The sequence below is a fragment of the Rissa tridactyla genome, chromosome 7, assembly GCF_028500815.1.
Source record: "Rissa tridactyla isolate bRisTri1 chromosome 7, bRisTri1.patW.cur.20221130, whole genome shotgun sequence".
NCBI classification, from domain to species: Eukaryota; Metazoa; Chordata; class Aves; order Charadriiformes; family Laridae; genus Rissa; species Rissa tridactyla.
In genome coordinates, this window is record NC_071472.1 from 1594717 (window position 1) to 1622147 (window position 27431).

At 42.4% G+C, this 27431-nt stretch overlaps 1 protein-coding gene across 2 annotated transcripts in view; it reads right to left on the reverse strand.

Annotated features, from left to right (window-relative positions):
• The window catches only part of GALNT13 (polypeptide N-acetylgalactosaminyltransferase 13), a 130532-nt gene that overhangs the window by 90987 nt on the left and 12114 nt on the right, over positions 1 to 27431 (reverse strand). For both annotated transcript variants that reach the window (XM_054210140.1, XM_054210141.1), the window contains exon 3: positions 27038 to 27286. In XM_054210140.1, the coding sequence (XP_054066115.1) occupies positions 27038 to 27179 (142 nt within the window). In that variant the 5' untranslated portion in view covers positions 27180 to 27286. The remainder of the gene's footprint in view (positions 1 to 27037; positions 27287 to 27431) is intronic.

A 27431-nucleotide genomic window follows, 5' to 3' on the forward strand; every position in this document is an offset into this window, starting at 1 on the left:
CCATCTGCCTGATACACGAAGTCTCCTTGGACATCCCCATACACAGAGTAGGTAGAAGATAAAGTGGGGATGGCTTACTGGTAAGTATATCTTAATACACGATAATGTGTCTCTACGCACGATGAGAATTTGCAGAATGCATTTCATAAATGAACGTTTGATTGAGAGGGGAATACGGAAGCAGGCAGAAGCACAGGTGGGACAGGAGGGCGGGCAGAGCGGGCTCTGCCTCTCCCGCTCCCACCTCTCGCCTCCAGCCATTCAGGCGCCCGCTTCTTCCAGACACGGGCGATGCATTATGCAGTTCCTAATTATCACTGATTTATATTTTACTACAATACTAACACGAGGCATAAAAATCAATCATTCTTGTCTCGTTCTCAGAGGAATCTTATAGAGACCCGCGCTGGGGCCTCTCTGATGCTGCAGGCTCGCTTTGGCTGGCTGAATCGAGAGCCACACGTGTAGGAAGATGCTCCGAAATTTGACATAGCCCGAGCTCAGCCTCGCTGCGCTGCCCCAGGCACCCATCGGGGGATGGAATGGGGCCACAGGCATCTCCTCCTTCCAGCGAGGAGGTGCCGTAGCTGGGTTACGTGCAGTTTAACACCGTTTTGCAAATTCTAGGAGCTTTCTCCTCCCGCAGCCTGCCGGCCCCGGCCACCGGCACTGGGTTTTTTGGGCAAAGCAGGAGGCTGGGGACAGCCCTCACTCGTGCTGTGTTTTTACGTGGTCAGGGTCTGCCCTCTTCACCTGGAGACTCCCCCAGGGGCTCTAGGATGACTGCCAACAAACCACAGTTTCAAGCGGGATGAAACCAGCTGCAGATGACAGAGTCCAGCCCGCAGACCCGGCGTGAAGGTCTCCCCACACCGCTCCCCAGCATGGGGAACGGCCCCACTGTTTAAAAGACAACAGCAGTTTGCACCTCCCCATCACATTTAGCTATACACAGCACCCAATCTTATCTCCTAAATAACCATCATTTGGTATTACTAAAAATACTTTTGGCATCGTTTCACACAGAACTGCTGGTTTTCAACTGCAACCAGTAACTCATCGTGAAACGTGACAGAGAATTAGTTTTGGGTTTTTTTAACAACAAGTTGTTGTACACTATTGAATAACTAATAATAAGTAATACTAAGAGCTGGGGGGGGGTTCAGCCTGGAGAAGAGAAGGCTCCGCGGAGACCTTCCAGCCCCTTCCAGGCCCTCAAGGGGCTCCAGGAAAGCTGGGGAGGGACTCTGGAGCAGGGAGGGGAGCCATGGGATGAGGGGGAAGGGTTTTACACTGCAAGAGGGGAGACTGAGGTGAGATGTGAGGCAGAAATTGTTGGCTGTGAGGGCGGTGAGCCCCTGGCCCAGGTTGCCCAGAGAAGCTGTGGCTGCCCCATCCCTGGAGGGGTTCAAGGCCAGGTTGGACGGGGCTTGGAGCAACCTGGGCTGGTGGGAGGTGTCCCTGCCCAGGGCAGGGGGTGCCACTGGCTGGGCTTTAGTGTCCCTTCCAACCCAAACCATTCTGTGATTCTACAAATTTAACTTCCTTGTTTTGTTTTTTTTCCCCCTTCTGCTAAACAACACTCAGGGGAAAAAAGGTCACGTAAGCAATTGTTGTAGGCCATGGAACGTTGCTCTCTGGTTACAAGCAGAAGATGGTGAATCCTGAATCCCTGCTAGCAGGAGCTGCACTGGAGATAGTCCATGTGGCTGCTGTTTCCCATCTGGAAAACCTCCACTCTCCTGTATGAAATCCAGCGCTGGGATTTTATTCTAGTTTGTCATTAAATTACTTGTGTAACATTTCAGTTCAAAGCATTACTTTTATTGCTTCCTTTATCCTCTTCCATCTTTCCTTTAAAGAAGGCAGCAGAAGGTAATAACTCCGTCTTTCCAATGGTTTTGCTTGGGCATCGCCCAGCGCTATTCCCGGAGCTGCCAGCAGCGGGATACACAGCAGCACTGCCCCAGAACCCGGGAAAAGCCAACGCAACCTTCACTCCGACTCCAGAAAGTCAAACATGCTGAGGCTAAGAGACATTCCTGCTCCATCACCCAACACACATCTCCAATCTCACAGTCACCGGGAGCAGCCCTGCCGTGGGGGGGAACCCCACAACCTCCATCACTGCTATTTTATATTTCTGTCTGCATCACCACCTGAATCACAGCAACCTTTACTGGCCCGCGACACAGAAGGCTGGGGGTTTGTTTGGTTGGTTTGGTTTTTTTTAAACTCGAATTCTGAAAAATAATTCTCTCTCAGTTGCATCTCCACAGCGGATACAAGAATCTCAATATAATCCTGGTATTTTATCCCAAACAATTTGTTGCCGCAAGCTGCATACAGAATCCAATAAACTAAGGGATCAATTCGCAGTCCTTTGCCATTTACATGATGTATCTCTGCTGCTCACAACCGTACACAGACTTATCTTAATCCAGAACATAAAGAATTCTAGTTTTAATTATACGGTAGCAATAAATCCTGTAAAGTTGTCATAAACATCATTAAATAGATCATTTACTTCACAGTATTTCTCAACATAAGAGTTCCATGATTCTGAAAAAAATGAATGCTGCTTTCCAAGACTAAAAGCATCAGAACTCATTGTAACTTCTGTCATAAATATACTTTTTTTAGCATTTCTGCTCCATGCATATAGAGGCACACCAGCCTACACCGACTCTGCTACCCACAGCCTGAAGGCAGAATGCCTAAAGAGGTACAAGGAGCCCTGGAGTGAGAGAATAAACTGAACATCACAATTTTTTTTAAGAGAATACCATTTAGGAGGGACGTGAAGTCTACTTACGGGTACTGTCTGCCTCTTCTAAGAGAAGATCTGAAAGGAGCCATCTCCTCATCAGAAAAATTCATCAGCTCTCATGAACATTCTTCATGAACATCTATGAAACCCACACACAGTTAAATGATACAATCTAAAGTTAAAAGCTCTCCACTATTACTAGCCTTGTTTCTTACACTGCAGTAATAGCTACTGCTAGATTTTGATAAAAATTCAAAGTTTAATTAAATATCACAGTAGCTCAACGCGGTTCAGAACCATAACTGCTCTTTTTAGCAAATCACCTGTAATACAAAGTAAAGAAGCCACAGATACTGGGCTGAACAGCCAAACTGTTTTCAAGAGGATAGAAACAGTTATCCATTCTAGCCCGTCACCTTCCAGCCTTACTGTACAGTATCTAATCAGTTAATAAGCAATATCTTTATAAATGTGCAACAATGAAAGGCTCATGTATTTTTCAAAAAAGGAGAGCATCTCCAGGTATTTCTTCCTTTGATTTTCCACAATAACGGACTTCAAGACAAAGTAGAGAATGAAGCAATGTGAAAGCCCTGATATTAGGTAATCACCAAATCTCGGAAAGAGTCTTTCAGTAGGCTGAGGGAAGGCGTTGTGAAACCTTAGCATCTGTACAAATCTCGATACTTACATTATCAGCCCTGAAAGAAGAAACTGTAAATACATTCCTCCCAACTACGTCATCAAATGGTTTCGTTGTAATGGTATTTCATGAGCAATCATCCTTTTCTCCCCCAGGGGTGCTGCCATCGGCGTTTAGGGGACGTGGGGCAGCACAGACGGCACCAGCAGCACCCGTTCACCCACCTTTCTGGCTCTAGAGACAGGCAGAGGATAACTCCCAGCTAGTTTTTCCTCCTAGGCAGTTTTATACACAAAGATAAAAGCAAAGCTGCATAAAGCAAGACAGAGAAACTGGCAATTTCTAATTTGAGTACATCTCACAGAAACTTAAAACAAAACTTCAAGATCAGCAAAGAGTACTTTGTGTGCTCCTGCTGCCCACCACGGGCACCGCACGATGGACGCTCCGTTTAAAAATAATCATACACGGGAACGGCGTTACCCACCCACCACGTAACCACCGCTTGTGCTTCTACCGGCCTCTCCGCATCTCTGTCGAACAACTTCGTGTAGTAAGTCTGTGCCCTTTTTTCCTGTGGCAGGAGTAGCTCTTCATTTTGAAAAAATCACCACTACAAACGAAGCCAAAAAACATTAAAGTAGAGTAACAAATCTAAGGTTAACAGTGACAGTCAAACCAGCCTTCTGCAAACCAAAATTAAGCAGATGGTAATTGAATGGAATGAAGGTGGGAGGCATTTCATTTATTTTTATTTTTTAAACCTTCCCTGACCCACCTTGGCTGTCACTGCAGTATTTCAGAGTGCCTTATAAAGTCAAACCACCACTGACATACAGTTTTTCTATCTCAGCATTTTATCTGCTTTCATTAACAGGCGTGCTTTTTCCACATTTATGAAAAAAGAAATAGCTGCCTGAATTTATTTACACATATCTTCAGTAAATCTTTATTAAAAAGTTTCTTCTTTGCTGTTGCTCTGTGGTATTTTCCTGTAGGGCTGAACAGTTCAGTGTTTTTAGTCTACCACGCTATATTTTAAACAAGGCAAAACTTTAGAGAGAAAAATGTTTCTTCAATTTTCTCTCCAGTTTTGCGAAAACTTTTGCAAATAAGTCTTGGGCTGGGGGGGCCGCCAGTGCCTTGCTTGGCTCCAGACAGGAAACAGGAGGGATGCTGAAAACAGCATCCTTCCCCCTCCCCATCTCCCATCAACGGCAAATTTCGCCACTCCAAATTCAGCCATAAATAGGAAGGTGCTGAGGATTCCCAAAATCCTCATTTTTCACTGTGAGGGTGGTGAGCCATGGCCCAGGTTGCCCAGAGAAGCTGTGGCTGCCCCATCCCTGGAGGGGTTCAAGGCCAGGTTGGACGGGGCTTGGAGCAACCTGGGCTGGTGGGAGGTGTCCCTGCCCAGGGCAGGGGGTGCCACTGGCTGGGCTTTAGGGTCCCTTCCAGCCCAAACCACCCTGTGATTCTATGAAAAGCAACGCATCCCAGACCTCAGAGGGCTTGGGAAAAGGGCAATAGGCAGGAGAGCCTGTGATGCCCGTGGGACACCTCCCAGTGCCAGGGGGACCAAGGTGGGGCCGAGGGCAGCAGGTTTCCTCCTCTGTGTCCCCAAATCACCCTCCTTCAGAGCCTTACCCACACACCCCTCTGCAGCGATCCACCACATCTTCCTCAGCGCGTCTGAGGAAGAGCAATTCCATGTGTACAAGTCCACTTACCGATGAAGACCGGGATTAAATTGCTTTCAGGACAAGCGCCACTCGAATTGACACACTGCGAGCCCGCAGCCGGGACGCACGCAGAGCGTCGGACATCACCCTAATCGGTATCTGAGACAAGGCGTGATGGGTAATTATGTCACATTTCAGCAGCACCCATCAATCACCTGCGCACAGAGGTTACCTACTTTGGTCTAGCCCAGAAAATGTTATTCCAGTGAACGAAAATGGAAGGAACTTATTTTTGAAGAGCCACTGCCATGTTGATCTTAAAACATTGCATTTTCAAACGACTTATTCCTATGTTCCACTTATGGCATGGTTTTCTACATGAAGAACAGTTTTAATGAAATATTTCATTATTGCAAAAAAATGAGCTATATTTAACATGATCCTAAAAACTGATATGCCTTTTTAATGAATATTTTGCTTTATCAAGTTTAATGAAAATTAAATGCAAAAAAAATTTTCTTCACACAAAAGAATCATAGTTCAGCTTCCCTTATAAGAAAAGCTACTGAAAAGTCTTACATTATCAAGAAAAACACTGCCCTGTCTAGGCCTGTTGACCTAAATCACGGTGTCTGCTTGGTAATAAATCATCTTTTTATGACTAGTTTAAACTTACTAACTTGTGGAGGCTGTAACAAGTCTGGTACCATCATGTCACAAATTACTGCAACTCATGATTTGCAATAAAGAAAAAGGGAAGATTGCCAGCTCCCACAGGCAGTAAATCACACTGCTCCCTTAAGCGATACCTTTGAATTTTAGACTTAAGTTGGTCATTTCTAGACTTGCAACCCATAACTGAGAATATGACTATAAAACAATAAACCAAATAGGGGCCTGTGATTTTTCAAGTTACGGTCAGTGAACGGCGTTCACATAACACGGAGTAAGTGACAGGTGGGTTTGCTCACCTGCAAAGCCGGTCAGCGGAGGACACTCCTCAAGCAAACCTCACCGTTACCGAGAGAGTCAATGAAGCGAGAGAGAAACGCGCCCAGCGGAGGCGCCGGGGAAAGCACTGCCTGGGCAGGCGTATGCAGTCGTGTTTCAGTGGGGACCAGCAAGATGAAGTGAGGCTGAATTCCAACAAAAGCCATAAGCTAAGAGGAAAGTATGGACATCCACAGGGTCTATAGGCTCTAAGGGCAGGCAAGTTCTCCCCTACAGCCAGGTTGTGCCTTGTGCAAAATTAGACATAGTCTAATTAGTCGCTTCCTAGCAAGAGGTAATGTGATCATGCACCAAGATTTGATAAGTAGCAAGGAAAATACAAAAGATCCAGATACTGAAAACAACTCAAAACAAAATATCTCGTTTCTAACTGAGCACAAGAGAAAGGAAAATAGATTCATAGCCATGTGTTACAATTTTAGCATGGCTTATTATTCAGAAATATGGAAAAAAAAAAATAAAGACTGCAATATAACCATAGAACAGTTAGAGTTGGAAGAGACCTTAAAGCCCCCCCGGTGCCAGCCCCTGCCCTGGGCAGGGACACCTCCCACCAGCCCAGGTTGCTCCAAGCCCCGTCCAACCTGGCCTTGAACCCCTCCAGGGATGGGGCAGCCACAGCTTCTCTGGGCAACCTGGGCCAGGGGCTCACCGCCCTCACAGCCAACAATTTCTGCCTCACATCTCATCTCAATCTCCTCTCTTACAGTGGAAAACCCTTCCCCCTCGTCCCATGGCTCCCCTCCCTGCTCCAGAGTCCCTCCCCAGCTTTCCTGGAGCCCCTTGAGGGCCTGGAAGGGGCTGGAAGGTCTCCCCGGAGCCTTCTCTTCTCCAGGCTGAACCCCCCCAGCTCTCCCAGCCTGTACAAAGCCTTTGACCACCAGGGCTACCAGCGCTCGGGGATCACACCATGGCGTGATCTCACCGTTCCCACAAGCCGGCTGCTGGGCCACCTCCCAGGAAGGGTGCAGCAAAGCTTGCAGTGAAAGGGTATGTACAAATTTCAAAACACACCAACAAATCAGAGGTGAAATAAAAAAGTAATAGCCTTCTAATGAGAAGCATTAGGATGGCGAAGTATTAATAATTCCACAGAATACTAGCCTAGTGTAGAAAAAAAGTGAATTTATACATATCAAGAATAACCAAAGAAGATCAGAGTGGCAAAAATTAATCTAGAAAGACAGAAGAGGAACAGGAAATGTGCTGTCAACAAAAATGAATTTGTAAAATGCAAAAATAGAAAGCCAGTAGTCAAAGATGATCATATCTCAGATGAAATGAACCCGAAAGCAGAGAGGGTTTCACAGTCAAGGAATTAGCATGAGCATGCACGTGTGCGGGCAGGCAAAGAATAAGGAATTTCTGTGCAAACTCAGTTTAATTCTGTTTTAAACGTGTACTTCTAAAGCTCAGTAAAATCTATTTTCAGCACAGCATGAGGCCTGCAGGAAAACAGACAGACTGCATTTAGAGGATACATAAATATGTTTATTCTTCTGAAGAGGTTTTGTGGGGGTGTGACATCTTGTGTGTGTTTCGGCAGTTATGTATGGCTGCAACAGATGAGAAAATTGTCAATTTTGTGAAGCATTAGCTAAATTAATGGATGTGTTAGCATCATCAGTATGCTAGCATGTAGTAGAGGGTCTAAAGCTCTAAACCCACCAGCTCCACAAACTACTGTGACAACTAACTAACACACAACAAAGAGTAATTACTTTGGTCTGTGAAAAAAATAACATTTAAGGACATTCTGAACATAAGGAAAGAAATATTGACTAAAGCTGTGATATCCAGGGGACGTTCACACAGACACCATGAAACCAACCACGAGGAGGCTTGAATTCTTCCCGCAGCGCGAAGGAGCTATATAGACTCATTTCAAAAGGTTTCAGAATAGCAATACGGAAAAGTAACCCACAAAGGTTGAAAACTAAATTGAAATTAATTTAGATCCTATTTGTTTAATCGGAAGGTTAATATTTTTCTCCTCACAAGAGCCGGTAACATTTCCAAGCGTTAATAAGCCTCAAACTGCTCCTCTCTATCTGTAAAATATTATTCTCGGTGTTTAAGAGCTGGCACAAGCAAGGCACGCCTGACTTTAGGCTCTGCCTGCAGTGCGGGCAGCAGCAGTGCCCGAGAGCCGCCCAAGCGATGCTGCACGTGCTGCTTCCAGAACCAGAGAACAGGACTTGTCCCTCAGGATGTCTACTGGGACCAGCACTCTCCAATATCTTCATCAATGGCATGGATAGGGGATTGAGGGCACCTGCAGCAAGTTTGCTGATGACTCCAAGCTGCGTGGTGCGGTCGACATGCCTGAGGGACGGGATGCCATCCAGAGGGACCTGGACAAGCTCAAGAAGTGGGCCCGTGTGAACCCCATGAGGTTCAACAAGGCCAAGTGCAAGGTCCTGCCCCTGGGTCGGGGAAACCCCCAGTATCCCTACAGGCCGGGTGGAGAACGGATGGAGAGCAGCCCTGCCAAGAAGGGCTCGGGGGTGTTGGTGGATGAGAAGCTCAACACGAGCCGGCAACGTGCGCTGGCAGCCCAGAAAGCCCCGCACAGCCTGGGCTGCATCCCCAGCAGTGTGGCCAGCAGGGCCCTGGCCTCTCCATCTTCTGACACACTTCCCTAGAGGACAGGACGGACAGAGGGATACAAGCGCTGACTCCAGAGCAGCCAGGGCTCAGAGGGACTCGATGACTTGCAGTTCTTTCCTCCTCCCTTCTAAAATGCAGTACAGCTCTACGCATCCACTGGCTTGCTTTTATACCAGGACACAAATAACAGCTGATACTCACAGGCTTCATTTTGTGCCAGAAAGAAAATTTTTCCTAACAGATTGCCTTTTTTTCCCCCAACCATCTCCCCACATAACCTGGTGACTACATTAGGTTATAATAATTAATCCCGTAACCACTTAGCAAATACAAGAAGCCCCTGTACGATCAACAGAAGGTCCGTGTGCTGAAGAATGAAATTATAAGTAGATCAGAGGAGAGTGTCTCCCCTGACCGGCGTGTCCCCATCCATCTGTCCCCTCCTGCTCACCACCCCGGCGCCCAGCAGACCGGACCACGCTGCCTGGGCTCCCGCTCTCCTCCACCCGCGCCTCTCACAGATGGCCCCAGCAACAATTAAAGGCTGACGGCAGCCCTCTACAATGTGGAATTAATCACAAGATTATCGCCAGGGAATTCCCAGAAGTACTTCGGTAAAAGTCTCATGACCAGCCTCTTCGTTTGCAGGATAAAACGCAAGTTTGAGGTTTACAACACAGGGTTTTCTAGAGAGGGAACCACACTTCATGTGGCATTCCCTCCCTCCCTCCCTATCTCAGGAGGTGAAATGGGCAGCACATCCCCCAGCGTGTCCCACCAGCGAGCCTCAGAGAAGTGCAGACAGAGCAAATAAGCCAAGAGAGCACATTTACACGCCTCCTGTCTGCTGGTTTAACAACAAGCAAATAAAAGTGTCCCCTGCACTATCGACCCGCATCAAACTTTCACAGAAGACATCCTTAGAAGCACCTAAAGTCACCCACTGAGAGGGCTCTTTATCCCCCACTTCAGCTTTGTATTTTTGCCTGGAAGAGCAGCACAATGGCACAGAAGCCGAATTTTGTAAACAAATGAGAAGGTTTACACCACGGCACGGATTCTCATGCACACCGGTGAGCTACGCTTGTCTCCAGTCTTCAGCCCAACAGGTACAAGCCAAGTTTTAACCAGCAAAGACAAATCCCAGTGTGAACTGACCGAAATCCTGCCCCCGAGCTCTAAAAGGAGCTGGTCCTGCTGCCAGATCTCACAGCTAGTTCTGCTGCTCGATAGCTGGACTCAACTTGTTATTTATAATATTTTCTTCATATATTTATATCAGTCCAACATAAGGAAGACCGAGCACTCTATGGACTAAGTGTATATTCTAGAACGTGAGCACAGAACCGCCCAATAAACGCATATACTGACAAATCTGCAGATGACCTCTGTAACCTTGCCTACGAGCAACTCGAGTCACCTCCTCAGCAGATTCTGCCATCGCTGGAAGTTTCTTTCATCCCCAGGTCCAATGCTTCTGAAAGCTTATTAGACAGGGTCTCCTCCTTCAAGAGTCTCTTCTGCTTCTCCGTGACAGAGGGCTTTGAAGTGTGTGCATCGGTGTGAAGAATGATTTCTGACCGATGTTAAACAGCAGGGATTACAGCCAGAGAAATCCTACAGTCGTACCCGGGAAGCCAGGTGACAAGTGCCACAACCCAGTGGGCCTGGGAACAGCATCAAAGGGCAGAAGCGTGTCAGCTCACCTCACCTGCACACCCGCAGCTTTGCCGAGCCCTGGCACTTTTAGACAGTTTGGAATAGTGAAGCTGCTTCACGAGCGCCGATCAGCATGCTGCAGCTGTACTGGCAACCCCCGTTGAGAGATTTCCTTTCCAGGTTCACCATTCCACGCACATCTGTAACTTTGATCACAAGAGTTTAAACTTTTCCTGTAGGCCAACCAAAAGAAATCTTACGTTTTATCCTCAAATGCAAACCAAAGCACTGAGCTTGCTGGCGGCAGACTGGAGAGAACAGCACCAGAACTCCACGCGTTGTATTGTTCTAACTTAAGATTTCTGCTCTAATGGCAAGGATTTCACATAATCCAGCCTGTGCATCAATGCCACCCTTAATTATGGAAGGCTCAAAGCAAATGGCTTTTTTAATAAAAAGTACGCGCACAGGTATTTGCTAGCTAAAATTAAGACTTACAAACAAAACTGATGGTAGCTTTTATCTGCTTACACTGTCTCAAGAAGTTGCTTTAACTGTACCCCGTGTGATAATTTAGGAAGGTTTTTTCCTTCTTTTTGCACATCTATGGTATAACAATTCTGCCCATAAAGGCAGTAGGAAACTGAAAATACAGACTTGGGAGCTCCAAACTGTCACCAAATGCCTGATACTTTCCCTTGTTGTAGGTCTCCTTGGTATAATAATTCACATTAGCAATTACACTTTCATTTTGGCAACAGGTTTTAATTATACCCTACAATATTAGAAAAAGAAATAGACTATTAACTCCTACTCCTAAAATTGCTGGGTTTTTTTTTTTTTATTATATTTTACAAATGGCCATATCTCCATTGTTTAGAAAAAAGCACCTGGAAGTCTTCAGGAAGAGAAGTCCTAACGTCTCTGAAGCTTATTATTTTCTCACCGTACCATTTTCGCGTTTAGTTGACCTTTAAACTGTTCTTTTATCATGGTTTTCCTCTTCCTTTACCATCGTTCCTCTGATGTCAAAAGAACCCGGGAGCTGCAGAGAATTACAAAGGGAGGATAAGTCACGCTGCCGCCGAGGGAAAGCGAGAGCATGGACAGGGCTGAGCCCGCACCGCGCGGGATGGAGCCTCCCCTTCCGATGCAGCGCTCGGCGTTAGGCACCGCACTGCAAACACCCAGCACGTGGGAGGATGCGGCAGGACAGCAAGGAGAACTGCTAGAGGTTTAAAACAACCATGCAAGAACACAGGAACGTGGTTGTCTAGCCTAAAGACAACAAGACTTACAGTCTTCAGAGCTACGAGAGCGTTGCAGGTGGCAAAGGCATGCGGGTTATCCAGGCTCAACAAGAGAGCAATCGCACATCATCTTTTTGCAGGAAAGACTCAAGCTAAACACCAAAAAAAACCCTTTGTAAAGGAAGATAACAAGTTGCTGGCACTGGTAGCCTGAGGAGACAGCTGGCACTGCTCGTCCTGAGCTGCGGGAGGAATATGGAGAGGAGAGCTCGTCCCACCCGTGGCTGCAGGACGGGCTCGGGCAGCGCCAGCAGCAGACGGAGCAGCTGAGCTGCCCCTCTCCAACCTCCCCCAGGAGCCCCCCTGGCCACCCCCAGCACCTGCAGGCCCAAAAGGCTTATTTTTGATAGATTACAGTAGTGACTCAAACTAATCTCTGAAAACGCAGAGCAGGTTACCCTCCGTCTGTGGTTGCAGATGTCTGCCCAGAAACACAGAAAACAGACCCTCAAACTACAGCCGTAGAGAAATGAACAACGAAGTCTTAAGTGAATCTACACCCAGAGTTCATTTTACAAAATTCCTGATGCGTAAAGTTTTATAAGATTCTGTAACAACTGATTCGATTCTATGATCTAGTGGAAGGTGTCCCTGCCCAGGGCAGGTGGGTCAGACTACGTGCTCTTTAGAAGTTCCTTCCAACCCATTTTATGGTTCTATTCGATGATAAGACTAGTTTTCTGCACCACTAACTGAAAGAATATACATTCAACACATTTCCTGAATGAGTGATTTTAGTACATTTTAATTATTTAATTTTTTTTTTTACTCCTTCCGCCACGGACTAGCACTAACAAACAATACACCAAGGCCAAGTTAGTTTAGAAGCTAAATTTGAGATGCGCAAGATAAACAGCATTTACTAGTCTAGCACTTGCACTGGCTTCTTTTTTTTCCCCCCTCTTTTTCTTTTCCTTTTTTTATTTTTTAGTACACCTTCAGAACGTCAGAGCAACTTCTGTATCTACAGAACATCACAAACATTCCCAAAAAGAAAATTATTTCAAGCATGACCATTTAATTAAAGGTGGCATAACCAGCAGTTAAAAGACAGCTTAAGAAATCCCCGTTGCAGAGATAGCATAATGTTTAACACTAGCATCTTCAAAACTGCAACAAAGCAGCAACTAACATATAAGAAAAAACTATGTGTGTTTTCTATAAGAGAAATTTTATTTACAGGTAGACTCAAGCTTCCTAGCAATTGTCAACATACAGTAAAAAAAAAAAAAAAAAAAGTTACCCCTCTGCTTTCTTTTTGGATGCACAGAACCAGCTCCATCACTCTTCTCCTCCGCCTCGGTGGGGCGTAAGGAAAATGAAGTGTTGCAGCTCAACAGCCCTAACAGAGCAACCGAATTACTCATTCTTAAAAACAAAAGAACTAAGGGATTCTTGAAGTATAGCAAATATAATATATAAACATAAATGGTTTTTACACAGCACATATTTCAATTTCATTGCCTTGTCATGTCATATAATAAGGATCAAAGTACAAAATGCTCAGGACTATAGAGATACCGAAATAATGAATACTACCAGATACCGTATCCTTGAGGAAATTAAATTAAATGCTTGAATGAAACGTTTATCAGTGATACAGATCTTTAACCTTCAAAATAGAAGACAATCTTTGAATAGTCAAAAGAAAAAAAAGAAAAACCAAACAGGAAAAAAGCTAACAAAGGTCTCTTCGTTCCCCATTTTTGCTCAATGCAGTGACTTTTCCCTTTCTCCTCCAAGGAGACAACCCCACCGAGGCTCACACCAGCCCAGAGCGCGACGTGTCCCACCGCACCATCCCGCCTGGAACACGCGGGTCCCAGTGGGGACAAGCCACCCGACTCCACCGTGACGCCGATGACAGAAGAAGCTCCACCAGCTCCACCAAACCACCTGCGCTTTGCCTCAAGCCTCACCAAAAAGCAATTCAGAATTGCCAGCACGCTCCTGCCAGCCACTAAACCTGCCCGCGCCAGAGTCATGGCACATCCGACTCAGAATTATGACTTCCACCAAGTAGCAAAATGAGGCAAATTGACATTTTATGAAGTTTAAAATAGGATAATTTAATACAGTTAAATTTTAAGACTATCACAAGCGGAACCAACTGCTGAACCCGCCAGCACTAAGTCCCAATGCACCGTATTTAAACTTATGATTTCCACTGGAGTAGCAAATAAGGGAAATTGCCGCTATATAAAGCCTAAAACAAGAGAATTTAACACGGTTAAATTATTCCTAAACCATGAGAGACTGACAAGTTTTTATTACAAAGGGCTCTTATCACTTAATGGAGAAAGTCTTTTATGATTAAAGTTTTATTTGGTTTTCAGATATCAACATCCCACAAAGAACATTGATCTTGTAATTCAACACATTCTGGAGAGCAGAATTATCTCGGCACAAGAGCCTGTGGCTCTTACAGCTGAATTCACAGAATAATCACACGGGACGCTGTATCATGGAGGTCTACATGGGTTTGGTTTGGGGGGGGTTGTGGTTTGGGGGTTTTATTTAAATACAGCTTGTCACAGTCCTCATGCGCTTTTATCGAGCTCAGTGGAGCCAAAAACCCGTCCCCAAGCACAGAATCTGACCCCCCGCCTGGCTCCACAACGCTAATTTGGACAAAACACAGGTTCATAAATTTTCCTGAGACAGCACCACCTCCGTGAAGGTCCAGTAACGTTAAGTATAAAGAACCTGAGGGCTTTAGATCAAACACTACATGGTCAGAAAGTGCCATTTACTAAATAAAATTCTAGTCTAAAATTAACACTAAAAATCTAACAAGCTTTAGAAGTCTACAGGATGCTGCTAAATGCACTGAAAAACTGCAGTTCTACAGGACAAGCAGTCATTACTTTTGTCATTGTGTTTTAAACCACAAGTTTTATCATTACTTTTGGTGTATTAAAAAATTATGCAATGCAATATTAATCTGATGCAGCCTTCGTACTGTTACAGTGTTTATACAAACTGCGCACGCTCATGTCTAAATGTTTTAAGTGCTCAGTTAAAAGAATTAATTAAAAAAAAACACTATAGGACAATCCACTTACAAAAGGAAATGAAATTCCAACAAAAATGCATCAGAAATTAGAGATCTACTTTGTTTTGCAACAGGGGGGAAAAAAAACAAAACAAAACCACAACCAAAACCTCCCCAAGACATCACGCTCCTGTTCAAATATATTCCCCAAAAGGAAAATACCCAGACACTATTAAGCTCAAAACACTGAGCTAGCAACAGTTCTCTGAAAGTCTCAGGAGACTCAATAGAGTTTTATATCCACTTTCTTAAAAAAAAATCCAACACAGTTTTTAAACAGAGGGTTCAAAGAGAAGTTCTCTGCACACACCTGTCTCACACTGAGCTCGGCAAATATTTGTAATCAACAACTTTTAATTAGTTATGAAAAAAAAAATGAGAACTCGACACAGGCTTTCACTGCCCAATCTCAAAGCAAGTTAGAAATTCAGTTTGAGTAGAAGAAAACAAATGCTAAGCGTGAATGCATCTTTACACTTCTGAAATCAGAACACTGCTTTACAAAATAAAATATATACCCTTTAATTATACCCGTCTTTCATAATTTAAAACATTCTATAACATACTAGAGCAACGTATTCCTTCAGCATAGTATATCAAAACGTGTTGCTGACCGTTGCAGTTTCACAACATAATTTGCCAAGCTGCTGTTTAAATTATTATAAATTAACATTTTCCAGATTATTTTTTTGGTGTCTTATAGTGCTGTAGTCAAAGCGTAGAAGTAGGCATTCTGCACATAAAAATATTCTCCAGATGATTAGATTTAAAATTATCTAACATTTAAGAGCAAGCTGTGCAAATCACAGAAAAGGAAATCACTGAAGAGCCAAGCCAAGTTTTTCCAGGAATAATTCCACGGGTTTCAGGCAGCACATGGACAGCTTGCTACAAATTCCTGCCTCTCGGGGAGGAGAGGTGTCAAGCACTGCAGCATACTCCCTCTCAGATACAAAAATGCACCAAACACACTAATTCCATTACCACAGTGCTAGATTTATGCGTAAAGAAATTGAACACGCTAGTATTGAGTGACAAAACCTTATCAAAAAGGGGGAAACGTGAAGTACAGATCAGCATCATCCTTATGCCTACAGGCCTATGCGCAGAGCTTGACTTATAATTGAATCATAGAATCACGGAATGGTTTGGGTGGGAAGGGACACTAAAGCCCAGCCAGTGGCACCCCCTGCCCTGGGCAGGGACACCTCCCACCAGCCCAGGTTGCTCCAAGCCCCGGCCAACCTGGCCTTGAACCCCTCCAGGGATGGGGCAGCCACAGCTTCTCTGGGCAACCTGGGCCAGGGGCTCACCCCCCTCACAGCAAACAATTTCTGCCTCACATCTCATCTCAGTCTCCCCTCTTGCAGTTTGAAACTGTTATCCCTTGTCCTATCACTACATTCACCTCAGCGGCCAGTCCAGCCCAAACCACGACAAAGTCCCTCTCTAATCATATTTCTTAATTTGTGTATTTGTACTAGACTTACCTACCAAATGTATATAGTAATTACTCTTAAAAAGTTTCTTTGCTGGTCAAATTTTTGTAAAGTTTAAAGTGGATACCACCTTCTCTTGATGAAGGGAAGACTACGCAGCAATGTTACACCTCTGTGCGCCAAGGATCAGTGGAAGTGATAACAGGGGAACAAGGAGAGAAGACACGTTGCACACGTTAATGTGCGCACACAGAGCATACAGCGCTTTTCCTCGGAAAAGTGACTTCTGCAAGGCTCTAAAGCACACATTCAGTTTTCACTTACTCTGTGAAAATGCTTCCACCTCCACAGCGCAACTACTGATTTTTTCTGCACGTAGATCAGCTATGGAGTGTGTAATTAACGGTGACTCGAGGGAGGACAGGCCTATTTCTGTCACAGCTAATCCCAGGATCCCATCCTGCCACCGAGGTTCAAACCGCCCCAATGCGGACACGAACTTCCAGCACCTGAAGCACGGACGGAGAGGTGGAACTGCACAGGGTCAGGCCAGAACAGACCAAGTCTGCAGCAAACAAAAATTTCATTTAATGTAAAAATAAATTTTAAAAGGGAAGAGAAAGAAAGAAAATGTTGGGCAGATACACTCAGCATTAAAAGGGCAGAAAACTGAGCAATTTAGGAGTTAAATGCTTCCAATTTATTTCCAGCTTTAAGCAAAGCTGAACAATAAAGCCATAAAATGCAATGGAAAAAGATGAATTTCCACATTGAAAAATTATAGGATTATATCATGCTTTAATTAAACCCAGCCAATATTTAGAGTGGAAGAAGTTTCCAATAAGTCAAGAAAGACAGCTGGAGGAGAGAGCAATGTGCAAGAGGTAGTTAATGACAGCAGCTCTGAGCACGCGTAGGACGAGCGCGTCTTCAGCCTGCGCTCACTGAGCCCCTCACCCCCGCGGGGGCAGAATATACATCTTCACAGCTGTAGGAAAATACCGAAAGCAGAGTGCAACACACTGCTAATGCACTTTTTTAAAAAAAAAAAAAAAAAAAGGAAAAAAGAATCCACAAATTTAATAAAAAGTGTGGAAAAAGGCTTTAAGGTATGAACTAGGGTTTTCTGAGTATTTGCTTTAACAGCTCTAGGTGTTAATCTATTATGAATCGTATTATTAATCTCACTTAATATGAACACATTTTTCTGCACGGCAACTCGATGGGAAGAACCTGGTTCGGATTTTGTTTTAATAGAGAGCAGAATCCCAAGGACAAGAAGGATGACATTGGAATGAATTTCGCTCTGATTCTTCAGTCTTTATTATGCAAATGAATGCTCACTTTCGCTTGTCATGTTTGGCAATCAAGGCCCTGGAGAATGTCTGTAGTTAAAAACTTTCATTAGAGCATACACAAATACTCTGCGTGACATCTACTAAAAAAAGGCTCAAAGGATGGTGTTCAGATACATAAACAATCATGGCTTTACAATAGATATTATGATTTCTTATTACTATTCCAATTCCATACTGCAGTAATACTGACAAACACCATTTAAAAGGATCTCTTAGTGATAAAACCAATTATTATTTATTTCAAAAGTTTCTGCAAAATTCCCTATCATCCTGCTTCAGAAAAAAAAAGCAGCAGTCATAAAAATGGTAGCTTAAAGTGAGCATAAAATCCACTTCTCTTCCTTTGCAGAACAGAAAATTTGGAGCATACGACCACCTCACTTGGTGCACGACTTATGCTGCGTGCCTTCTCACCAATTCTGAATTCTCCAGTGCTTTGCTGTATTTCTTAAAACCTATCCAGAACTCCAGAATTCAGGATGAAAAACTGTTCTGCTGCACTGAAGTTTCAAACAGGCAGGAAGAGATTCAAATAGACTGTGTAATTTGTAGAACAATTCAAAGATTCTTTAGAATTGGATGAAGAAGGGCTGATGGCAGTTGGACCTTCGCATTTTTCAGGCTCAATTCTTGCAACCAGGCTGTGTACGCTGACAGTACTGCAGAGCTCTCCTGAAATCAGTGAATCTTCATTCAAGATCTGTAGGTGTGGCATCAATAAGAAGAAAGTCGTCATAATTTTTAGACAATAGCCACTATAAAAGCTTTTGATGATGGAAGTACATGAGGTTTTCATGAATCTTTCTGAAGTTTTGATAAAATTATTTTCTCCTGAGGTATTGTCTGTCAATAAATTTTGCAAGCAAATAGGTCTAAACGGTAACAGGTACTTTGCGAAAAGAAAAGATGGTGCCTGAGAAGAATTTCCAGTGATCTTACGATTCATCTGTTGAACATAAAAAGTAAACCAGAAAACCTAGAAGCCGTCAAAGCAGCTGGAAGGCGCCTTCTGCCATTGCCAAAGGAAAGGAGATCTAAAATTCTGCGTTTCTGTTAATCCTTGTCAGAATGACTTGACGTTTCTCAACACAGCTAGACGACTGACTTTGTTCTTCTGCCTTGCAATACAATTTACACATCTTGCTATCAGAATAACTGTGAGAGAAGTATTAGTTATAATGCAAAATCAAACCAGTCCTACACTGCACGCATACAGTGATCACAAGCATCCTCAGCCACTCATCATTGTAAACTGACTGTATCTTAAATAAAATTTAAGTGCAAAGTATATATTTCTAGAAGTCACATGTTTTCCTGCCTATCTTGCATATTCAACTAACAATAACATCATTTTCCTTTAAGTATTTTCAACTTTTTACAGGTTTCTGGGTCTCTATTTAAGATTTTATGTTGTACCTACCTCATTAAAACCATTAATACTATCAATCTATGAGGGAAAGCAAATTGTCACCATTTACATGAAAACTATTTTTCTCTTGTACTATTAGACATAAAAAGTGAAGCTGTTACTGGGAAGATGCATACGCTTATTAAATACACGCAGCCCCAATCAGCAAGACGTGCCTCTGCCCACACTCCGTGGGCTCCGCCTTGACAAACACGCCTGGTGCCAAGACGAAGCAATGAAACAAAAATAGGAAAAGCTCAACTGAAAACCCGGCAGAACAGGGAAACGAATTGAAAGGAATAACAAAGGGTACAAGGTGAGAAGCTATACCTGCTAACAAAGTTCAGATGAGCTGGGGCAGTTCTACACCAGGGCACCTCCCACCTGGAAAATTCTAAATAGGCTTTATGAGGACAGCTGGAAAGTACTTGGATACCAGGGATAATACTGTCCACGTGACACGGTTTTTACACTTCAAAACAGTGTGGAATACTCAAGAGAAAAAGCAAAAATAACCAAGCCAAAAAAACCCAACACTTTATACTCTTCTCACTTAAAATCTGAAAAGTTATATAAAATTAACAGTATTTTATTCATACCTTTAGCATATAGGATAGACCCACGCAAGCTTTTCACACCAACAATCCACTTCCGAGAAATTGACCAAAAAAACTAGAAAGAATCATTATAAAACTCTTAATGCACCAGGAAAAAAAAATATATTTAAAAAAAAAAAAATCACATTTCAGTAAGTAATCCAAGGACTGACAGCTGCAAGTTTCTAGATAGCTTTAAAACGCAGTCCTACCATATACCACACTAGAGACACCCAACTTCTGGCAGCAAGGGAGAACATAATCTCAATTATGTCACTACTGTGTCATTTTTCTGTCAGCTGCTACAGATGGAAAGCACTTCTGACATCTTCCAGTATTTCTGTATTTACTGTCAACAAGCTAAAAGTGCAGTTTTCAATATCCACTAAACAATTCCCCCAGATATTTGCGCACTGAAACTCAAATCACAATTCAGCTCAGAATACCGGACACAGTTAAGACACTACAGCAGGACTGTGTGATATAAAAAAATGCAGAAATACCTTTTCGTATGGCAATTTTTAAATTGGATCTACTTGTTAGAACAAGCCCAGTATGCCTCATGCTTATAACTAAGTCAAAAAGTTTTCCTCAATGGTATCTCCAAGATTTTCACATTGGTTTCTAGGACAACACTTGTTTAGATGGCTAAATACCGAGGATAAGGAAGGTCTAATAAAGGTAATATTGTTCATTTCTACCAATCTTTGACTGACAGATTTTCCTCTTATTTGGGAGGTACCATAAATTTTACTTCATTTTAACCACAGACTACTACTAACAACATCTCAAAACACCATGTACATACGCAGTGACATTTTTTTGCCCTTGCCAAATTTTGAGTAAAGTTATGACATTAAATCCTTAAGCAGTATAAAAGCAATGGGAAAAATAAAATTATAAACCTTTTTAGTTGTACGGAACCTCTCATTGGGCAGGAGAGAGGGAAGGATGAGTGAGAGGGCAGGACCTTCATGAGACTTTTGGCTCGAGCAACTTCTATAGCTTAAGGATGTGTATACTTGAAGTATAGACGTGTGGTACTGCGTGTATGACACACACATACACACAGTACATATACACTGTGCAGGTTCACTCTTACATCATTATCCAGAGTTTTTTCATTAAATTTTTCTTAGGTTAAATACTTTCAACAATCAACCTTGAGATAATGCCCATCTGTACAAAATAATTAGGAAAGCAACTCCAAAATATGAAAATTATACTTTGTGCAATCAGACTTTCATGGGAGAGCACAGACTTGGGAGAATATCATTCCCTTCCTCCTCTACTTTTATGGCAAAGTGCTGTGCATAATAATCAACAACATGATAATGTACAAGGATTTATCAAATAACCCCATGCTTTGGTTGGCAGGGTGGTGGTGGCATTTGTTTTCTGTGGCTTTGTTTTTTAAACTGGATCCCTTGAGGATGAGTCCATGCATTTCTCAGTGCCAGAAGCTGGAGCTGTTTCCTACTTATGGCACTGAGAAATACATGTTCCTCTTTCTTCTAATACTGCTGGCCTTTCCTAAAAGCAGTATGGATGGGGAGCATAACCGGCATAAGCAGCCTCCAACATTGCAACCGTAACCATCTCCATGGCACGCAGCAAGCTGGGGAGTCACCTACCTCATGCCATAGCCAAGGGACCTGCAGAGCTGGGGGAGCAGGCAGGAGCTCCTGGTGGCGGAACTGTGGAAAAATGAGGAATGCCAGACCATGTGGCTGCTCATTTGCTTTTCAGGAGATCAGAAATTACTGGGAGATACTTGCTGGGTTTGGGGGTTTTTTTTGCCCCTTCTTCTTCAAAGGAGGGAAAAGGTTATTTATTATCTGTCAACATTTTCACCCGCTTCACACCACAGCCACAGACAGACTGTACATACCACTCGGCACACAAAGAGCAGGACAGAACAGAAACACCATTTCCAGGAGACGCAAATCATAGTTGCAAAGATACTTATTTACCATGACCCATTCCACAACAAACAAGTCCTTCATTCTGCCAAAACAGCTTGGCAGTCACTCATCTAATGTCTAGTATTTAAAATATCTAACAATAAAAGTTAATGGGAAGTTATGGAGCGACATCGCTACAGTAAGAAATATCTGTCAGTTCGTCCTCAGATGGGAGTCCGCAGTGTGCCAGAAAACATGACATTTTCTGGCTGGAGCTTGTATGTTCAAACCCCTGAGCACCACATCTCTCAGAAAGACAGCTGCCATTTATTTATTTTTTTTAAGTTTGCAATCAGAAAAAGACGCCTGCTATGCTAGCTTTCCCTCAAGCTTCAGAAATGCTTTTTCCTTGATCTGTGTGATGAAGATCTATAAATAAACTTAATCTGTTGTCACAATATCCAAATCAGCACTTTAAATTTTATTTGTCAACAAATTTGCGACAAGATTTCAGGGCAATGTACATACTCATCCATCCATCCATTAAATCTTTATGGTATGCTATTAAAAATATTTGCTGCCATTGTTATTGCCGACAGTCCAATGCATACAGCAATCTGACAGATAAACATGTTACTATGGAAACTACCAAAATGAATGCCTTATTTCCTAAACTTGGCCATAACCCCAAACTTTTATTACAGCATCGAAATGTTTCATTCACTTGCTTTATATGATCGTAACACAGACCTTTTCTCTTTAAAAAAAAATACATAAATACAAGATTTGAATAAACGAACCTTCCTCTTATACTGTTTTCTTCAAAAGAGTGTTTTAATAATCTCTACTGATTTTATGACAAATGCCTTTTTTAGCACTTGAGAACATAGTTAACACCATAGAAACAAAAATCTGCATAAAAGCATTAGACACCAAAATAATATTAAAGATTTGTCACCACTTCATAGAAGTCTAAAACATACACTGACATTACAAACCTGCGGTGAAAGCATTATTCATGTTGCAAGACAAGCGCTCAAAATTACAATTTCATATCATTACTCATATACACTCATTTTAATTAATCACACTTTCTTTAAGATTACTGTTTCGCTCATGGCAGATGCTCCCCATTTTATTATTTAGAGAGCAATATTTTACTTCCTCCAAGCTCACTACATATTTTACTCTTAATCTGGACAGAAAGCTGCCAACAACAACTGTCTTCAAAGACAGCTTTCCAAACAGTGACTACTAAACTTAACTAACATATTTAAATTTGAAATTAAAGATTAGAGGGTTTTCTGCAGTAGAGTTCTTTTCAATTTCAAATTCCTTAACCATGAATGAAGAACAAACACCAAAAAAAGTGCACAAGAAATCCCCTCTTTGACTCCAGGATGTGTTTTTCCCAACAAGATGCTGAGAGAGGAATTGAGATCCTCCCTCTCCCAACTGCTGCACCAGGCACAAGAAACCAAACACCCTCTTGGCACGGCAGAAACCTGGGGGACGATATGATTCTCCAAGAGTATTTGAGATTACAGATGGAAGGCCATGCATATGGCCCAACAGATCAAAAGAGATGAGGTTCTTCCATTTTTCAGACTCATGTTCCTCCTCCTCTCAACAGCAGCCCAACGAAAGAAGCTGCACCTTTGACCACAACCGCTTTGCTGGCACCCACCGCCTGGTCCCTGCCCCCCAGGCACCAACCAGGCTGGGGAACTTCTGGTCATCTCACAGCACTGAGCCCAAAGGGAGGATGGTCTTCATTTGGTTCATACTAAGGAGCTGCACTGAGGAGGAGGCTACAGAAACCATGAATCCGGGGTCTTGTGACCATTCTGTCTCTTCTCCCAAGGAACAGGCCATGGGACAAGAGGAAACGGCCTCAAGTTGTGCCAGAGGAGGTTTGGGATGGATATTAGCAAAAATTTCTTCCCCCAAAGGGCTGTCAAGCATTGGAAAAGGCAGCCCAGGGCAGTGGTGGAGTCTCCATCCCTGGAGGCATTTAAAAGCCGGGCAGACGTGGTGCTGAGGGACAAGGGGAAGCGTTGGGTTGGTGGTTGGACTCGATGAGCCTAAAGGTCCCTTCCAACCATAACAACTGTATGATATTTTCACAAATTTCTGCATATGCCACCAATAAACAGAGACTGTGGAAACGCTGCCCAATATTAATTTTCTTCCAACGTAGGAAGTAAGTTTAAGAAATAAGCGTTGTTTCTTTCAACAGCGGCACAAAAATAGATGCAAGTAAAGACAACTTGACTGAAAGCCAGCTTGGCGTTGATTGGGGTAACAGTCGCAAGTTGTTCAGCAATACCAGTAACCCAGCGCAGCAACAGCTCATTTTTATACCACTCAGGTTTTACACTTGGCACTTGTACACTTAGAGATGTACAGCCAGGCATCAGAGGGCACTTCTGACAGCTATGGACTGTCACCGCTTACGATTCAACATCTACGGTGAAGCTGTCTTTATGAATCACTCGGGATGCAATAATTACGACTGAAAAAGGCATGGAAAGTTTACCAATTTCGCCCCTAAACACACCATTCTACACAAGCAGAATCTTCCTCATTAATGATGAAGGTGATGGATTAAGTGACTTCAAATACCGGATTACCATTTCCCATTTAAATTTCTATTAGGATATTGATTCTTGTGTCTTTTTTAATATCCTTGTGGAAATACTGTAATTATGTTGCTTTTTATGTTTACAGATGATCTGCATTCTCAATTAGAGGTATTCAGAGACTGACGAACATCCTATTAATAAGAGAAAGGTGATGGTACCCATGAAGGCACTTTACAGCAAAAAAGCGGCGCTACACTTCATTTCCATCGTAATAGCTCACGGCACTTACTGTAAGGAGGTTTTAGTAGTCTGCTGGATTGGAAACTACAGAAGTTTGGAAACATTTCTATACTTCACCAGAACACACATAGTTTCAGCCAAAATAAATGAAGACACTTTGCTAAATGTCCATAACAAAGCAAAAAAATTACTCTGGGTTGGTTGGTTTTTTTTATTATTTTCAAATATGCATATTGTCATGGCAACACATATGACTATCTAATATAACAAGAAATAATTAGGAAAAAAAACAAAAGTCAGACAAATTAATTTTTAATTTAGTGGACTGGAATCTAAGTTTCATTCCAGAGCGCACACACTCATTTGGAGCAGTCTGTACAGTATTTCAAATCCATGGATATACTAACACAAACCCCCACAAACTACATACTGAGTTACCAAACCTTCAATTCCAACTGCCAATGAGAAAAAGTCAGTTTGTTGCAATTATTCATGCAAGTCTTTGTTTAGTGAATTAACAGCCTTCATCTACTAAATAACATCTTCCTAAAACCAAAATCTTTCAAATGAGAATATTCAGTGATTCTTGTTTACTGGAATTGTTGTAATTTAAGTCCATCTGTCACCAAGCAGAGAAGAGGTATCAGTGAAGGACATGTTTTTAAATTCTACAGTATTGGCTTTTTTTTTCTCCTCCCTGTTAAACAACCAATAAAAAAACTTAAGGATAAAGTAGATAAACTCTGCTTTTCCTCGTTTTGTTCCTTTGTGGCAGAAGCCTTCTAGAATTTCAGTAATCTCACAAGAGGCGTGCAATCCCTTTCCAATAAAACTGTGCGCGTATCCCCAGACATTACAGGCACTTCCATAATTTTGAAAAAAATATTCTTCCAGGATCACATAGAATATGCATTGTATAGTAACAGACTCAGTATTTCTTTTACCGGGCTTTAAAGTAGAAATAGTGTTATACATTCAATGTAACTTGTTTCTCAAGACTGCGAGCAAGAAGCAGTGTTGCTTTCAGAATTTCTGTGCAGAAACCTCATCTCTTCACAACAGGCAGAGCACTTGGAACTCAGTAAGTTGAACGTAAGAAAAAAGTAACTTCAAGAAGTCAAATGCAACAGAATACTTAAAAATAAAAGTCCAGTACTGCATAGCATTTTGCTGACAAAAAAAAAAAGTGTCAAAAAGATGAATTCACACTTGCAAGTTCCAGACATTTTCATTTAAATGTGAGTGGTGGCAGCAGGGACATGTGTTTATGTATATTTTTTTTTTAGCCTAGATTGACTTAAAAGTTGCCAGTGTTAGATAGAAAATCTATCCTTCTAATATTTAACATTTTCCTTTACAAACTATCCAATTACATAGCAAAAATTGCAACTGATTAAGGACTTTTCACAAAATGTAATCAATTTTGAGAAAATTCCAATGCATGCTTCAACAGCAATCTACCATCGCTTTTCTGCGGCTGACAGTATAAGGAAAATGGGTTGTTTTATTCACAATATGCCAGATTCTTGCCTAATATTTGTTTAAAAATACAGTAATTCAAGTACATAGGAAAAAAAAACACCTATGACAACAAGCAATATTTTTTTCACTTGGAAAAATAACCGATTTTTTTTTATATCATGTAGGTATTTATACGATTGGAAGGTCGAAGCAAAGTCTTCCAAATACATTTTGAGTGAGGACTGCCACGTGAAAAACCCATCACTGGATGGTATTTTCATTTCAAATTATTGCAAAGTTATCGACTCAACTGAACCATAACCCCACAGTGCCTTTAGAAGTACTGGAATGACTTATCCTGCAGACAAAACTGAGGCTCAGTGGTTTAACATACACGTGTATTTGTGATGAGAGGAACAGCCTCAGACAAAATTTTTATATATTGTCAACAGTAAATACGTTACAAAGGCAGCTGCTCTAGTTATAATTAATCTTGTTTCAATCCTATTAGAGATTTAAGGTTCTTCCTCATGCTGAATCTGAGCTCCTTAAGACTAGGATGTTAATTTCCCGGAGTCAACGTTAGCGTTTCGACAGGTTTCTTTCAAGTTCATTGCAAGTACTAAATCACTGCTGCTGTCTCTCGGCCGCACAGAAGCTCACGATCTCTCCTGTGAATGACTGCTCTGCAAATTAGCAATTATGAACTCGAAAACTTGTAGCTTCTGCCAATGTTCAGTTTTCGTGAACTCCCCTTTAGTAAACGACATTGATAAAATATTTGGAGAGAGAGGAGAATCTCTGCCCCATCTGCATTTGAGACTTGATCCTAATGTTTTCGTATGTTAGAGAGAATCTATATTTTAAAACGATTGTTTCATCCAGAGTTAAGAGTTTAAAAGCAAGCTTACAAGTGAGTATCTTTCACAAATGAAAAAAGAATCCTAGAGCATCAATTTTCTCATAGGTCAAACGACTTCTGATAAAGAGGTTCTTAATATGTTTACTTCGGTTTTCTCTTCCACATATTGGAGACATTTTATATTAGTTTTGCTAGAGAAAACATCCAAGACTCAGGCTTCCTTATGGCAAAGGTCAAACGCTAAGATAACTAAAACTAATTCAGAAACCACTAAAGCACTACAGAAATAAAGTAATTCATATCTTGGTATTCTGCCTGTTTGAATTGGAAAAATAATTTAGAAAGTACAGAGAAAACATATCTGAGGACAAGCCCTTCCAAAAAAAAAAAAAAAAAAAAAAAAAAATCTTTGACTTTCACAGATGGCTTAGACTTGGCACTTACCCCTCAGAGCGGGCAGCAGAGACCTCTCTTTCTTGTCATCACATTTATTACATTCACTGAAGTACAGAAGTAAAAAGACGTCCACAAGCACCCACATGAGCGAAGTGGCCAGAACCACCTTGCAGTAAACAAATCTCCTCATCGCTTTGCTTGGCTTCTCGCTCGAACGCTGAGGAAAGGGAGAGGCTGCTGGGAGGTATCAAACCCCCACAGTCAAAATCCAACATGGAAGCAACGACGAGCATCCCACTGCAAGCAAAGAAAAATTGTCTGAATTAGCTACCCAGTACACACAGATTGAACTGAAAAAATTCCAGCAAAGTGCAGCGTGGCAATGTTTAAAGTATCTGTTTCTTTCCATAAATGCAGGTACTTTCTGTTTTCTACGATCCTT